Source organism: Sturnira hondurensis, unplaced genomic scaffold (assembly GCF_014824575.4).
Source record: "Sturnira hondurensis isolate 20B ecotype Veracruz unplaced genomic scaffold, ASM1482457v3 Scaffold0015262, whole genome shotgun sequence".
NCBI classification, from domain to species: domain Eukaryota; kingdom Metazoa; phylum Chordata; class Mammalia; order Chiroptera; family Phyllostomidae; genus Sturnira; species Sturnira hondurensis.
Window position 1 is genome coordinate 1,125,251 of NW_028087893.1, and position 16,905 is coordinate 1,142,155.

The 16,905-nt window shown below is 60.7% G+C and overlaps 1 protein-coding gene across 2 annotated transcripts in view; it reads left to right on the top strand.

Annotated features, from left to right (window-relative positions):
• UNC5A (unc-5 netrin receptor A) overlaps window positions 1–16,905 on the top strand; it is a 51,921-nt gene that overhangs the window by 24,628 nt on the left and 10,388 nt on the right. For both annotated transcript variants that reach the window (XM_037064437.1, XM_037064438.1), the window contains exon 2: window positions 14,301–14,522. In XM_037064437.1, coding sequence (XP_036920332.1) covers window positions 14,301–14,522 — 222 coding nt within the window. The remainder of the gene's footprint in view (window positions 1–14,300; window positions 14,523–16,905) is intronic.

A 16,905-nucleotide genomic window follows, 5' to 3' on the forward strand; every position in this document is an offset into this window, starting at 1 on the left:
CAAGGCAAAGTGGCAGCTGCAGAAGGGCCCCAGGTGGCCAAGGTTGGGAGAGGGGCCTCCCAGCGCGGGGGCCGGAGGGGCTATGTCTAGGGGCCGGAACGCTTCTCTGCCTGGACCGTGGTGGTGATAACATTGGCAGAAACTCACCAAACTATAGATTTGAAGGCGATGAGTTTTATTTTATTTGGCAAAAAAAAAAAAAAACAATCCTGATTTTTGAAAGGCAGAGCCGCCCTGGCCCTGTGGCTCAGTTGGCTGGAGCATCGTTCCATGCACTAAAAAGTGGCCGGTTCTATTCCCAGTCAGGGCGCATGCCCAGGTTGCAGGTTTGATTCCCGGTTAGGGAGCCCACAGGAGGCAACCGATAGATGTTTCTCTTTCATCTCTCTCCCAATCAATGGAAACATGTCCCCGGGTGAGGACTGAAAAATAGGCAAAGTCGGACAGAGTAAACACTACTCGTCAGCTGTCATTAACACTCTTGTCACTGGCACTGCCATCAGAAGGGCCTCTGGGTTGGTCACTCACCCCTGGCCCTGCCCTGGCACCCGCCCTCCACACACTTCGCCACAGGGAGGTCTTCTGGCTCGCTCATGGCCCCCCGGAACCGGGCAGACGGGAGGGGCACACTCGGGGTGGGCGGGGCGCTCGGCTGGTTCCCGAGCCTGGCTTCCCTCCTGCTGATCCTGTGAGGCTCTCAGCAGCATGTTAGCAAGAAAGACGCCAGGAGAAATAAAGTTTGTTACGAATTATTCTACTTAGGGCTAATTATAGGCACAGAGGACAGGATTATTTACAAGCAGGAGGCAGCAGGGAGGCAGAGGGGCCCAGAGGCGTGGGAACCAGACGGAGGGCTGGAGGGAGTTGAGCTGGGTTTGGAGGAGTGAAGCTCTGTAGATGTAACTCACCTCAGGTCCAGGCTAATGCAAGTGTCTCAGCAGACGGAACGCTGGATCCTAGGTGGTGAGTTGAGAGGACAGTGGCCTGTGACACCTATAGGGAGCAGAGAAACAAGGACAGAAGAGGCAGGTACAGCGGGTATCCAGCTGGGCAGCACAGGGCAGTTTGCACAGGGGCTGGCCGTTTGGGGTGGCCACGTAGCAGAGTTGAGGGGAAGCATTCTGCGGGGATGGGCCCAAACGTCCTGCAAGTGGGTTTTGGGAGCCTTCGGCCCCGAGGTTCTCACAGAAGCCTGCCATTCCCCAGGAGCCAGGAGCCAGCAGGCCAGAGGGCGGTGGGCAGGGGGAAGGTTCTGCAGAGCCCTGAGGGCAAGGGTCCTTGGCAAATGGGAGAAAGGGTTTCATCAAGGAGCTGGAGGGCAGAGCAGGATGGTAAGAGTGGAGCTGAAATCGGGTGAGTTCGGAACTGGAGCCCAGCAGGCGGGAGAGAGACAGGACCTGGTCTGGAGAGAGGCAGGGTCAGGAGGGGTTTTCCTCTCCTTGATGGAGGAGAGTTGAGCACCCCTGGGAACCCTTGGACCATCCAGGCATCTCTGGGACGCCTCAGATTAGGCCCCTGCCGCCCCCGCCGTGTGCTCTTGCTGCCACCTGGGCCTCTCGGACAGCCCTGAGCCTACTGCTCTGGCTCCCAGCCAGCGACTGTCTCCCACATGTGGGAGGGTCCGAAGAGGGGCCGCAGCCCAGGGCCTGTCGGGGTGGGGCAGGAGGTCAGACAGGCCTGGTCCTGGTGACAGGAGCAGAAGGAGCCGAGGCTGCTGGGCAGCAAACTGGCCCAGGAGGAGGTCACTCTGACCTTGCAGCGAGCTGGCCTGTGGCCTGAGTGTGCATCTCTGTGGGGGGTGGATGCAGCAGCTCTGCAAATGCTCTGCCTGCCTAGAGCTTCCCCAGGGGCACCCCTCTCCCACCCCACCTCCACCCAGCTGCCCACCCCACTGGACCCACATGTGCTGCTCCCCCCAGCTCTGGTCTGGGGGCAGATGGAGGTCCGCCTTGTCCACGTGCTGCCGAAGTCGGGCTCCGGCCGAATGCCCACACACAGCAGCTGGGAGGCCCACTGCCCCCCAGCGCCCTGTCTGGGGTGGGGCTTTGGGAGAGGGTCAGGGCTGGCCTCAGGGATTGGCCGTTGTCGCCGCTGGCCCAGGCAGGACAGCTTGTGTGTGGGGGCCACACACTGACCCGTGAGCCCTCTGCCAGAGCCACCCTGGAATGGGGACCCCCACCAGGAAGCGGGGGCCAAGGGGGGCCCTCAGCAATCTCAGACTCCCTCCATTCATTAAGACCTGCAAGTTTCTCATTGATATACTTCAAGTTCCTTTTAAGGGGAGCAGGCGTAGAGATAATGGATAACAAACCCTCAGTTAACGCCCTGGGTTTACTGTGCAACTTACATCTGCTGATAGCGTCGCTCACTCCTAATTACCCATTTAGCTGCGGCAAGAGCAGCAGTTCAGTCGGACCGATACCAACTTTCACGTATTCCAGCCCCATAGCAATGAACACCCACACGGAGACTCCCTGCGCCCACTGTATTTTTTATTAAGATTTAAATATTCATGCAATTATGAGTGATTTATTAAGAACTAATGACCCCCTCAAGAGGCTCTAAATGTCCGCCCCAAGAGACCCTGGCCCTCCCTTCCCTCTTGGTCCCCATCTCTCCTTACTGCCCCTCAAATCAGATGGGCTGCTCTCCCACAGCCCGGTGACTTCACGGCATCACCCATGTTTCCATGGCGATGGCCAGCAGGTGAGGCAGAGGCCAAGGGTGAAGGTCAGGTCCAGGGAGGGTCTGGGCTTCATGAGGATGCTCCTGCTCCTTCCCCACCAGACCTGGAGGAAATGGGGACAAGGAGGCACACCTCCGAGTCCCAACCAAGCAGCAGCCCCCACAGGGCAGCCTCCTCTGAGCTGGTCTCCAGTATTGTCCCCTCCCTCCCTCATGCTGACATTACTGTTACCCTAGCACCCTCCCCTCACCCACCCTTCCCACCCTCATGCCTTTTTAAAATTTTTGACCCCCTCCTCCACATCTCCTCATGCTTTTCTGAGCCTGCCCTTCCCTTTAGGGACCCTTGGGGGGTGGGGGACACCAGCCTTTCTCTCTCTGATGCCCTCTTCCTCCTTTTGTTCTATTTGAAAATTCCCACCCCAGTGGCATCAAGGACAAGAGGATGTGCAGGGATCCGGGGCTCTGGGATTCAGGGCCCAGAGAGGGCAGTGGCTTGCCTTGGGCTGCACAGCAAGGCCACGGCTGCCTCTCTTTCCTCTGTGTTCCCTCTTGTGCCTCCTGCCCCCAGCCCCCACTTCCTCTGGCCCCCTCTCCTCTACCACAAGACCTCAGAGCCCATTAAGGAGACAGGAAAGATAATGAACAAGTCAGGAAAACATGAAATTAATATCAGGAGAAAAATATGGCTGCCATTAAGTGAAATAAATAAACTAGTAATTATTTGGACAGTGGGTAATTAAAATGGGGTGAGGGCTCATTACTATCTCATAGGGGTGTTTTGGGTGCAGCCAAACACCCTCTTCCCAGCTCAAAGGCCAAAGCCAGACCTGAGCTCCTGCCTGCCCGAATGTAGAGGTTCATTTTGGGGGTGTCCCTGTGGAGTGCCACCCCTACCACGCACAGCTGCCTGCCTGCGTCCCTGGCTCCGGCAGCGTCCCCCTGGTCAGGGTCTCAGGCCCCAAGTGCAGGCAGGCAAAGAGAGCCAGGCCTCGGTCTCTCTCCCTTCCCTGATGCCACCGCTTCGTCAAACAGGGACACCCCAGGTCCTAGCCGAGGGTATAGCATGTGCTGACCACTAAATGCCGACCCCCGGGGGTGATGGCCGGAGGGTCCCTCCACCCTCTGCCAGCTGCCAGGGGGCTTCCTCCAGCAGGTTGTGACGAGGCGAGTCCCGGGGAGAGGAATGGGTGACTGGGTGCTGGCAAGGATGGGAAGAGGGGGGCGCAGGGAGACCAGAGCTTTGTCCTGCTGTGTATGACCCCGATCCTCGGACTTGTAAAGTCAGAGGAAAGCTTGGACATGGTCCAGTCTGGCTTTGGCCTGCCAACTTGTTTGGCCCACACAGTGTTTAAATGTTTAAATTAGTTGTCAACATTTTAAACAAAAAGTTTCACGTAAAAATGGATTTCTAGCTTCTCCTGAAAGGAAAAAATCTGGTACCTCTTGTCCAGCCTGCCTTGGGTGGCAGCCGTTGGCCAGGCTGAGCTGACCCCTGGGACGGCCGTTTTCCTCTCCACTTTTCTTGGCCCCTCCCAGCCCCTAAAGACACCTGAATTTGCCTGAGGCCCAGAGAGGACAATGACTCGCCCACAGCCACCCAGCCAGGTAGAGGCAGAGTGGTTGGGGACTGGAGACCCAGTCTCCTGACCCCCTCAGTGAGTGCATGCCGTGGCCAGTTGCTGACAGGGACAGAAGGGACACAGTGCCCTCCCCTGGAGCTTGCAAAGAATGAGGGGACACTTCAACTCAACCGCAGTCACTGACCCCCAGCCTACCAGTCCCTGAGTTGGACAATGCTGAGAAGAGGGGGCTCAGGGCCACTGCGTGCACCTGCTGGTGCCCAGCCTGACGGAGGAGGCAGCCACCGCACCACACCGCCCCACAGAACCAGCCCATGCTAGTCAATAGCGGTCTCTCAGCCACAGAGCCAGGGGAGCAAGCTGTGTGTCCATGTGCAGAACTGGGAGGGCATTTGGGGGAGGTGACACCTTGCATTATGAATTAACAGGCGGGGGTTATTGGGAGTGAGTGGGGTTCCCTGCAGAGGCCCAGTGAGCAAGGAGGGGAAATGAGGGGCTGCGCCGAGCTGGCTGCCAGGTGTGTGTGTGCCTGTGCCCAGGGTGAGGTTGCTGTGTGGGGAGTGGGGTGTGGGGAGCTGACTTTGACCCTTCAGTCAGTGAATCCCTTGCAGGGGTTTGAAGTATGGGATCAGATTTTCCTTCTAGAAATAGCTCTGTGGCACCATAGTTGACAATGGCACCAAAGCCAGCAGGTGGTCACAGGAAGACCCATTGGTGGGGGGCGCTGAATGAGTTGGGTAGCCATGAAGTGAGAGAGGACAGAGTGGGTAGGAGAGGCTTGGGGGTACTTGGAGATTGCAGTAGGGGACGTCCCCAGGAACAAAGAGGCAGGTCAGATGCTCCCTGAGGCGGCTCGGGGCGTGGCCCTGCTGACAGAACCAACCCTGGGCGCAAGTGAAGGCAGGTGTGAGGTCCTTTGGGGACACCCAGAGACAGGGAAGTGTTGGCATGAAGCTCAGCAGGGCAGAGACAAGGGCCCTAGGTGGGGAGCCATGTGCAGGAGGCTGTCATGGTAGGGGGTGGGGCCATGGAAGCAAGGTCCCTGGGAGAGGGAAGGGCGCAGCCAGGCAGCGGCAGCGATGAGGGGCAGAGGGAGGCTGGAGTGTGTGCCAGCAGAGGCTGGACCCATGACTGGCTTTCCCTGCAGGCCCCTGTAAGAGGAGGGGCCAGGTAGCTTGCTGCTGATAACAGGTCCCAGGATGACCAGGGACCAGTGGCTGCAAGGTCGCCATCCTGGAAAGGGCAGCAGCCATCCCAGCCAGACTCAGCCTGGAGGACAGTGGGCAGTGGTGGGGTGCATGGCGCGTGCACGGGGGTGTGGTGTGCGTACCCAGCCCTGGGGAGGTGATTCTTGCATGCAGAGTGCCCAGGGCTTGCTGGGTGGGGCCGTCAACACTAGATACCCCATGGGGCAGAGACTGGAGCCCACCTCAGTCACTGTTGTGTGGCCTGGGCCTTGCACAGCCCCTGGCACATTGTGTCCATCACACTTAGGCTGACCACCTGTGTCCTGCCTGGTCAGGAGCAGGGGGGCCCTGTAGCCAGCGTGGGAATCTATCCCTCCCTCCTGGCTCTGCCCCTCCGTGCCTCGGTTTCATTGCCTGCAAGTTGGAGATTTAAAATAGTTCTTTGGCTCCTAGAATAGTTGTGAAAGTTAAGTAAGAAAATCCGTGTGGATTCCGTTGTGGTGGTGCGACTATGTGTGCACATGGGTATGCACGTGCTGGCTCGGGGTGTGGGCAGGGTCTCCCAGCGGTAGGTCACGATGTGGCCTCCCTTCTGTCTTGGCTTTGTCAGGCCGCCACTGCCCCAGCCTGTGCGCCCCAGGCAGAACCAGGCTGGTGGTGGGCAGGGCAGTGCTCCTGCCCCCCGCCCCCCAACCTGCTCTGGCCAGGCTCCCATTAAACCACTGAGATATGAAATGCCGCCATATCTGGGACAGGGTCTTTAATTAAATTAATTGCCAGCAACATTGTAAAAATGCTGATGGGTCATAAATGGCAAGTTGGCGGTACCATTCATCATCCCCTCGGACTGGCTGGGGCTGGGGGCAGGGGTGGTGTGCTGGGCTGAAGCCGCTAGGAGGTCTGCACCCACGAGGGCCTCCGCGGGAGGACCAGCCTCAGAGGAGGGGGTAGCAGGTGGGGCGGGGAGCGCCTTGTCTTCAGGGTGCGTGTGTGCAACAGTCACACCGTCCTTACTTAGCTTGTATTTTGACCTGATGAAGGACACGAATGGAAATGGGGGGGTGCCTGGGGGTCTGGTGGGGTGGGGGGCATCCTCCGGCTTCCTAGACAATCAGAATTACCTTCGACCCACGGGCAATCTGAGGATCTGGCCTGGCCTGGCCACTGATCGCTGTGTGACCTTGAGCAAGTCCTTCCCATCTCTGAGCCATTTTCTCATTAGAAGGGGTGTGGGGTGTGGGGTGTGAGGGCCACCCTCCTGCAGGGAGCTGTGCCCGAGGTCCTTTTATGTGTCTTTCAGTTCGGGCTGCCACAGACCCTGGCGGCGCTCAGAGCCTGCGTGCCCAGCTCCCCCCTCACGACGGTGAGGGGGCGAGGCCAGGCCCCTGGCTACAGCTGCCAGGTGAAAGGTGGAGGAGGCCGGTCGTGCACGCACGGGCACGCATGCGCACTCACACCAGACCAGAAACGCGCCCACAGCAGCTCACTGCACCAGTAGGAGGTTCCAAAGCCGGAGAACGCCTTCCTTCCCCAGTTCTCACTGGGCTCTGCGACCACATAATTACCCTGGATTCCATTCTACTTAATTGCAGCTTATTAAATCCTAACCAGCCAATTATCAGCCACAATTACAGCTTAATTCAGGGACACAATAGCTATTTTATCGTTTGTTAATCAAATGCTTATTTAGGTCTCAGTTTTATTAACTATTTCTCTGGTCTGAAGTAAGGCCCCGGGGCAGGTAGGGGCCCCAGGAAGCGTCCCCAGGCTGGTCCCCCATCACAGTGCTCACCCCCGAGCATCCCATCCGGGCAGTTTCGAAGTCCCTTTCACGGGGGGGGGGGGGGGGGGGGGGAGGGGGNGAGGGGGGGGCTCTGAGCCAGGCAGAGGTGCAGCACCGGCCTGGCTCTGGCTCGCAGCGGGTAGGCCCTGTGGGTTCATCCGAGCTCCCAGCGCGTTTACCGAAGCGCCTGCCGGGGGCCAGGCCCTGGGCTGGGTCCTGGCACTGCATCAGTGAGCAGGGCAAGCGTGGTCCCCGTTGTGGTGAACCATTTCGGGGGACGGGACACAGACAGGAAGGAGATGAGGTCAGACGGTGGTGAGTGCTCTGAGGAAAATGGACTGAAGAGGTGGGGGCACAGCAGTCAGGGCGGGCCTCTGGGAGAAGGCAGCATGGGAGCCAAGACCTTGGGTTAAAGGGAGCACCCATGGGAGAGCAGGGGCCAGCAGGAAGAGCGCGTGTAAGGCCCAGTGCTGGGCTTGGCTCAGAAGGTTCGAGAAACATGGAACCAGCGGATGTGGTGTGGCGGGCCGGCCAGAGGCTGGTCTGGGAAACACCCAGACCCCTGCCCGCCCTGTGCCCTTCTTTCCCTGGATGGAAGGGAGAGCCCCCACTGCCCCTGTGGTTGTGTGACCCCAGGCAAGTCCTGAGCCTCACGGTCATTGGGCACAGCTGCCTGCTCGCTGGCAGCTTGTGGCGGGCAGTGGTGCCCAGCCCGAACCCCATCCATGTGAGTCTCCTGAGCTGGCGAAGTGATACCTTCTCCACGCCCCCCAGCCCTGCCTCCTTTGTCCTTTGTGGTTCAGCTTGCAAGCATCCTCTTCGTGGTGCCTCTTTGTCCCTGTGGCAGGGCAGGGCCCTGGAACCCACTGGCAAAGAGGGTGACTTTCCTAGGGAGGTGGTGGCTGCTGCTGACACTTTCACACACACATTACCATGGAAACCAGAGTGCCACGCACCAGTGTGTGTGAGCACAGGTCAGGAGAGCAGCCCTCCCTTCGTAGGCACACCCGGTCACTTTCACCCCTGCGCGCTCCTCGGCAGCAGAGTCTGCAGTCACACCCCTCCCTTGTTCACCGAACACCCCCCACCCTGGGCAAAAGAGCCTGCACTTAGACCTGCCCCTGCCTGCCCTCCAGGAAGTCCTTGCTGTTGGAACTGACAGCCAGAGAGAGAGCGGACTAAGGGACAGACCCAAGGGCTAGGGACAGACCCAAGGGCTAGGACACCCACTCTTCGGGTGTCTCGAGACCCCGGGCAGGGTGCCCTGTCCTGGTGCAGGGTGTGCCCCACACGAGGAAACGAGGCTTGAGAAACAAGTGTTGCGCTCAGCGGCTGGTGGCCAGTGCGGGGGGTTTTTAGGTGCTGGCTGTGGCAGAATTCTGGGACGCACACCCCAGCTTGCTCTGGTCCCAGTGCATCCTGTCTTCACCTCCAGGCAGGTCCTGGCGCATCCGGGTATTTTGTGATCTGTAGTCTTGGGGCCTCCCTGTCCCACTCCCCCACTCCCCACAGCTGTCTGTCTGTCTATCTGATAGCAAGCGCACACTGCACCTCTGCTCCACAGAGCCCCTGGGGAAGCTCCTCCATCACAGACTGTCCCAAGTTTAAAAAAATAACTAAGGAAACCAGCTCGAGCCACCGGGGTGCAGGAGACAAGACCCCCACACCCACACTTCTGCCTGTGTCCCCAATCCCCACCACCACCGGGAGCGCCATCTGCCTCCCCTGGGTCCTACACAGGTTTCCGATTGATGGATCGAATGGATTCTGAATGTGTGTCCTCTATCTCCAACCCTCCTTTCTGGGTGCTGGTCCCCCCTGAGGGAATGCTGTCTGACATTCATTCAACATACTTGCTGGGGCCCTGGCCAGGAGGCACAATGGGTAGGGGATGTCACCACTCAGCCTCTGCCCTCCGGTGCTGACAGAGTCCTAAACAGTGACAAATAGGAGTGAGGCAAGTTTGCCCAGGGGCTGTGAGAGCTCATGGGGCTGTGGTCAGCCAGCTCTGCCTGGGGTCAGGAAAGCTTCCGGGGAGAGGGTGTTAGAGCAGGACTTGAAGGGCTCAGCGGGAGCCCAGGCACCAGGGCCGAGGCCCCTCTTTTCCCTGGTGGCTCCACATGTCAGACCCAGCTGGCCCTGACCCTTCCCTTCTGCCGGGCCTCCCTGGGGCCACAGCACCAGCCTGGCAGAGAGAGGTTCTCTCTTCCAGCAGCCCAGCCCGAATCCCAGAACCCCACCTGCTGGGGCAGAGTGACCTGCTCTGGGAACCAGTCAGTGTCGTGTGCTCACCCCTGGGGCCAGAGACTGAGTCAGCCCGCCTGCACGGAGTGACAGTGTGGCCTGGATGGCATAGGGGTGGGCACGCCTGGGTGCTGTTAGCTGAAGGGGATGGAGCTGGGAGCAGAAGGTGCACAGCCCTTAAGGAACTGCACACAGTGAGGGCACATGGTGTGTCCTCCAAGTGAGGCCAGGTGGCAGGTCAGGCCCCGGGACAGCAGGGCCTCCAACCCCAGGGGAAGGGCACGGTGAGTGGACCGTGGGCCGTGGGCCCAGGCACTCTGCTCCACCTGCCTGGGCCTGTGGAGCACAACACACCCCCCTCCCCCAAGCGCACCTACCAAACGCACATCAGCAAGCAAGGCTGGCTGGGAGCCCAGGCCCCCAGTTCAGTGCTGCAGGAGTGGGGGGTTCAGTGCTGCAGGAGTGGGGGGTTCAGTGCTGCAGGAGGGGGGTGTTGGCGGTCGGACTAGAGTAGGACAGAGGCTGCTGGGCCCCAGGCCCCTCCTCCAGCAAATGCATAACTTTCTCAGGGAAGTAGAATAAGTGGGGGCTTGCCACCCCACCCCTTTGCTTGTCCCTGAGGTAGGGGGTTGGGAGGATGAGAGGCACCCCCTGCCCCCAGCCTGCCTGCCCCTCTTGCTCCCAGGGACTGAGTCTCGCGCAGTAAACCCGAGCTGGCTAAGAGTTTGATTTAATCACACCTCATATTTTTGTGGTGCCTTTAAAAATAAAACATTTGAAAGCACCTTCACACCCACCCTGGGCCTCAGAGTCGCAGGGGAGGTCTTATCATCCCAACTGCAGGCGGGAAGAGGGGACTCTATGGCGGAGGAGCAGCTCGTGGGTAGGCGGGCAGCCTGCAGTGCAGACCCCTCTCCTGGCACGCTTCTGGCTCTGCTGTGGGCTGCTCTGCACCCCCTCGGGGCTCCCTGCGGAGCCAAGGGGCTGGTCGTGGGCAGATCTTCTGAAATTCAAGGGAGCAGAAAGGGTGGTCATTCAGTCACTCAGCAATTCCTCCATCAGGATCCAGGTCAGACCTGGGGTCCTGCCCCAAGCAGGGGCAATAGGCAGACAAACTCACCCTTGTCCTGAATGTGGTGTGCACCCTGGAGGGAAGTTCAGAGCACAAGCAGGCACTCAGGCAGGTAACAGAGTATAGATCCAGGGAGGCCTCCTGGAGGAGGTGACACATTTGCTGATACTGGAAGCTGGGTGGATGTTCCAGATGAACCACATGAGGTAGGCCCACCATGGTCCACCCCGCTGGTCTCTCATCCCCCTGTGGCCCCAGCCTCCCTTCACACATGGGCACACACTCAGGCATGGTCCTCCCAGGGCCAGCAGTGGGTCACGGCTGGGATCGTGCCTGCCACCCTGAATGGAGCAGCCAGAGCAGAGGCGCCAGTGCTTCCTGAGACAGGTGGGGGCCAGCAGACCAGCCCCAGGGCTCACCAAAAGTGGGGTTCCCACTACAGGGGCTGAGCCGTCTGCCGAGTCCTGGTGACCAAGAACCCATCAGGATGGCTAAGTGAGCAAGGGAGATCTCCTCCTGAATCCCATGGCACAGCTGGGCCATGTCCTGTGACTGTGGGAAAGCTGGGGGGGGGCGGCCTCTGGACAACTTGGGGGTAGGGTTCAGGAGGTGGCAGGGCCACGTAGCCGGTGGGCTCTGCACCCTCCTGCCCCCTGTAGCCCTGGAGTGTCTGCCTGGGACAGCGTTTCTTCCATGTTGTCACCTCAGAAGCCCCAAAAGGAGCGAGGACAGGCACCCCAGTCACCAGCGTGGGAATAGGCAGCCTTGAACTGGGCAGCAGGGATCAGGAGTGGACAGGCTGGTGGTGGGGACGGAGGCCACAGCCCCTCGCCGGCCCCTCCTGTGGCAGGAGCTGCAGCACAGTGAGGGCTGGCCCCAAACACAGAGCAGGCTGAGCGGCCTGTGTGCAGTCCTGGGGGGTGACGTTGGGGATCCCTCTTCCCAGAGGCAGTGGCCATGGAGTCGGGTCCTGAGGAGGTGGGAGAGCGCTGGCAGAGGTGGAGGGAAGGGGTTTCAGACAGAGAGTAGACTGTGGGCAGAGACAGTGCCCAGGGCGGGGGGAGGCAGTGGGCATCCGCATAGGAAGGCTGGAGAGTTTACTGGGCCAGAGCAGGGGTTGGTTCAGTGATACCAGTCAAAGGCTCTTGGCACCATCCCAAAATGCCTGTGGAAGCCAGGCAGACAACAGAAATAGAAGCAAGCCCAGAGAGGGGCAATAGGGAGGGGTGGGGACTGCGGTAAACTATCCAGCCTGCCCTGTTGAAAGAATCGTCAGTCATTTGGCAGTGAGCATGCACTGCCTTGTGTTATCGTTGATAGGCAAGTACAGTATTTCCGTCAAAAAGTGGTCCCTGTGGCAGCCCACACTGTGGAGAGGAGAGGCCTCATTGAGATGTCAGCCAGGCTATTGGTGCCGACTGCCGAGCAGAAGTCGAGAGTGGGCTCAGGGCCCAGAGGGAAGGAAGGCGGTTCTGGCCACCCAGGCAGCTTCTGTAGCCCCAGGAGGACACCAGGGGGCTGGGATCGGCCTGTGCCCGTGGCCTTGGAGTGCCCTTGCTGGAGGGCATTACAGTTGCCCAGAGGATGTCCCTTGGGTTCTACCCCAGAAATGCAGCCCCAGGGTGAGGAGGGGAGGCCACACCAGTGTGGCCTGATGCAGACCCTGGAGAAGTGAGCTATGTCACTTATTGGTCACAGTACATTTATTTTTCATTAGCAGTTAAATGCAGACACAAGGAATGGTGCTGGGTTCAGTGGGCAGCCACCGTGAGCAGTGCTCAGCCCTGTGATGGACGGAAGGGCCGGAGGGCCATGCGCCCCTCCCTGCCCATGGCCCCAGCCAGGACCCCTGCCCATCCTGCCCCAGTCAGCAGACGGGTGCAGGCCACGCTGAATCTCCGTGAGGGGCGGTCCCAAGCCTGCGGCCCTGCCCCCCAAGCCCCTGCAAGCCCTGTTCAGGGGTCCGCCTCAGCCCAGAGTCTGCTGGGCTGCTGTGGCTTCCCCAAGAAATGTCTAGAGAGGCCACTCCCAGGTCCCTACTGCAGGTCCACACTCGGGAGCTTGTCCCTTTTCTAGACCTTGCCGCATGAGCCTGCCGCCTGGGTCAGGGCTCAAGAGCAGCTGCTGAGTGACGGTGAAGAGCAAATGGAATAATGAGAAGGGCACGAGGCTGCCCTAGATGCTTTCTGAGTCGAGGGCCGGAGCTGGGGTGTCTGGGGGTCTCAGAGTCCCCATTAGTAAGATACCTAAAGGGCTTCTCCCCTCTGCCTGCATCCCCACCACCCCATCTTGAGGCAAGGCACCGTCAGCTCTGTGAATCTGTCCTCCTCGTTAGCCCGAACCCCTGCGGGGACGCTATGAGCATTCCCGAGCCGCAGCCCTTTGCCATCGTCATGCAGGAGCCCTGGGTGTTGACAGCAGCCGGCGCTCCCCGAGCCCGCGCTGATCCCTGGTTCTACCTCAGCCTCACAGTCGCCCTCGAACCCGGTGCTCTCTCCCCATTCCTTGGCGAGTGCAGTGGCTGTGGGGCTGGGGGGCTTTCCTGAAGTCACGCCAGGCTTGTCAGCCTCGTAGCAGGCCTTCCCAGCCCACCTGCCTGGCCCTGGACACCTGCACGACCCTGCACAGGTCCCCTCCCCAAAACTACAGACTTGGGGCAGAGGGGGTCAATTCCCACCTTTGAAAGGCAGGAGGGGAAGGCCGTGTGGGTGCTTCCGAGGGTGGGCGCGAAGCCCGCTGGGAGTTGGGGAGGCCTGTGGGAAGGGTGTGGCGACTCCAGATCCCTCCCCGGGCAGACAGCACCTCGGCCCAGGTCGCCACTGGCAGGGGACAGAAGTGGCCTCTCAAGCCTTCTTCCCCTCTTGGCGTAGAGGCTGCTGTGGACAGAGTGGGTGCTTGTGGGGTTATCCCGGAAGCTCTGAGGGAGGCCGGGCCGTCAGGGGCCTGTCTGGTGGGCAGCTGGGTGAAGGGACTGAAGGTGCCCCACCTCGTCTCTCCTCCCCCACCCCAGCCCTGCCCTCAGGGGCCCTGCTAGTCCAGCAGCTTGGGAGACTTGGGGCTTTACCTCCACCAAAGCCTCAGAGCCAATTACCTGTGTAATTAGCAACAAATGACTTGTGGGATGCTTGTGGTTTTCGGTTAAAATTAGAAGGAAACCCATATTCAGGTCTCCTTGAAGGGTGGGAAGTGGCCCAGGTCCCTCAGGCTCCCAGGCATTGTCCTGGCTCCCATCCCGTGCCAGCCCAGGCCACCTGGCCCTCCCGGGGCCTTCTCCTATAAGCTCTGCCCCTTCCCCTCCTTCATTCACCTGTTATTTTCTGAGCACGTACTGTGTGAGGGGACAGGAATAGGGACCAACCCAGAAGCTGCCTGGAGGCAGCTGGAGCAGGGAAGGGACTGCCCCCCCTGCTGGGGTCCTCTTCCCCGGCCCCCACCAAACAGCTTTCTCCTAGGCGGTGGGTTGCCTCACCTGATCCCTGAACTCCTACCAGGGCCGTGACAAGCCTGACTACTGCATTGCTCCACAGTCTTCAGAAGTGGGGGGCTGCTCTTCCCCCACTTTACAGAGAGGTACTCTGAGGCAGCGGCAGGACATTTAGCAGCCCAGCCTCACTCCTCCCTCGGCCCCCTGCAATGGGCGCCCCATGGCCCGGCCCTGCCCTGAATGGCAGGGAGCCCCCAGAGGGCCCCCCAGCCCAGCAGAGTCTTGGCTCACCGGGCCCCTCCCCGGCTCCACCCTGCTGCAGGTGCCCAGCAGAGCGCCACGGCGGCCAACCCAGTGCCCGGCGCCAGCCCAGACCTGTTCCCCCACTTCCTGGTGGAACCTGAGGACGTGTACATCGTCAAGAACAAGCCGGTGCTGCTGGTGTGCAAGGCCAGGCCCGCCACACAGATCTTCTTCAAGTGCAACGGGGAGTGGGTGCGCCAGGCGGACCACGCGATTGAGCACAGCACGGACGGGAGCAGCGGTGAGGCCGGCTGCGCGGCAGGCGGGCTGCAGAAGGGGGGCCCAGCCGGGGGCCTGCAGGGCACTGCCACCATGGGTGGCGTGGGGCCGGGATGTCGCCAGCTCTGTCTCCACCACCCAGATCCCCAGGAGAGGCACGGCTCCACCGAGGGCTTCTCTGCATCCCCCAAGGCCTGCCCTGGGATCCCCCAACCAGCGTGCACAGCTTGGTGGGGGAGAGGAGGGAAGGCCCGAGAAAGACTGGGGACTCTGGGCAGAGGAGTGGGTCCCCACTGCCCTGTCAGCCCTGGCAGCTGTGCCCACAGAGGAAAGGGGCTCAGAGGGAGTGGGCCCCAGATGACAGAAGAGCTCACGGCTCCCACAGTTTGTGATTACTTTGTTTTTGTGTCCACTCATTTATTCACCCTTCCCACAGTCCCCGAGCTGAGCTCTCACTCCATGCCACGGACGCAGCCCCCACAGAGAGGTGGGCAGCTCAGCAACCTGAGAGCAAGGGCTGGGGACTGCGGCTGCCTGGGGAGGTGACAGGGCAATGGAGTGGGTGAGCAACTGGTCAGGGAGAGAAGAGGGGTGGGGTGTCCCAAGCCGCTAACGATCCTCCCACTACTGTGTCGGATCCCCCAGGGAAAAGACAGGTGAGGAGGAGGAAGCCCCACTCCAGAGACCTACCTTTCTGCAGCCGTGAGGGTCTGTCCAGGAGCCTCTAGAAGGCCCCAGGCCCACCCCTCAGGGCTCCCCGCCTCCCCTGTCTTCTCTCCTATGGTCCAGAGGTCGGGGATCCCTGGTGCTGCTGAGAGCCAGGCCCAGCCCCCACACTGGGGCCCCGCCAGGCTCTGTTGGCCTTGCTCCCTTCCAGCCAGACAGCGCGCAGAGCTCACGGGGCCCTCTCCCACCCGCATGACCAGGACCCCCCTGCCCTGAGCACCTCACCTCAGGTCTCCCCTGGACAAGAGCCTCTGAGTTTTCACCGATCTTGTTGATTTCTCAACCCAAAGCCACTGAGTGCTTTGGAGCTTGGAGAGAGGCTTCCCTTACACACCTGCACACACGTCTCAGCCGAGGCACCATGCGGACACGCAGACACGAAGCCCCTGACCCAGAGATGGCCTGTGGTCAGGCAGATGTGGCGGTGTTCAGAGGTCGGCCACATCCACTCCTGGGTGGGGCTGGGGGCTGCTAGGCGGCACCCCGTCGTCCCCCCTCACTTGCCCCCATTCCCTAACCAGGAGACCAGGGGTTAGAGACCCAAACCTGCCCACACTGGAAACGCCTAAAATCTGCAGTCAAGCCCTGGAGTCCAGCCTGGGGATGTCATTTACTGTGTCCCACAAACTGATTGGTTGTTAGATGCAGGTTGGCAAGGAGAGCCTGAGCCCCCACCCCACCAATCCTCTAGCCCCCAGAGCACTCAGCAGCCCCTCGGGCCTTCCCATGTGCCCTGCCTCCCGCTCCCACCCCACCGCTCCTGCCTGCAGGGACCCCTCCCAGACCCGGCATCTGCTCAGGTTACCAGACACAGCTGGGCCCCAGAATGCCCCCAGGACTCAGGCTGGTCTGTAACCCACAGGGAGCCAGCCTCGTACCTCCTGGACCCCTGAATCTGCCCTCCCACACCCCCCCTCTGCCGGAGCTCCTGGGGCTCAGGGGCTCCAGGGCGCGGCCTGGAGGCGGTAGGCGCTGGGCAAACTTGGCTGTCATTCCCGGCAGCAGGAAGGAGGCGAGGAGGCGGCAGGACAGGAGTGGGAGAAGGTGGGGAGAAAGAAATAGGCTCGCTTAAATTTAGTGCTGCTCCCCCAGGCTGACTTGCTGGGCGGTGCGCTCCCCTCCCCCACCCCAGAGGGGGATGGAGTGGCCGGTTCGCAGACCTGTCTGCCAGGGAGGAAAACTTCCCAGCTCAGAAGGTTCTGGAGGCCTGTGTCTCTGGGGGGTGTGCATGGCTTCTCAGATGCCTCAAGATTCAGTGTTTGACAGGTGGCCAGTGCCCAGGCCCTCTCCTGTACACAAGCCCTGGGAGGGTCCCTCAGTTCTCAGCCCGCACCGCCCCTGAGAACCCCAGGCACCCCAGCTCCCCCCAATCTCCTGTGAGAACTAGCCACGAGCAGGGCAAGTGATAGGAAAGTTGAGAGGGGAAAGTCTGGGGCTGGCGTGGGAGGGGGGGCAGGGGGCAGGGAAGACGCAGCGGAGAAATTAAGAGAGAAACCGGCCTCCCCACTCAGCTGGGCTGCTGCCCCTCCTGCAATGCAGCCCTAATTGAATTTCTCTGTTAACAATGGAAACACATTGCTGCCGGCCTCTCTCCCTCTTTCTGATAAGCCAATGACCCGAGGGAAATTGGGGTCAGAAGGAGGAAAAATTGGAAACACACAGTCTTTTCTCACTCTTGG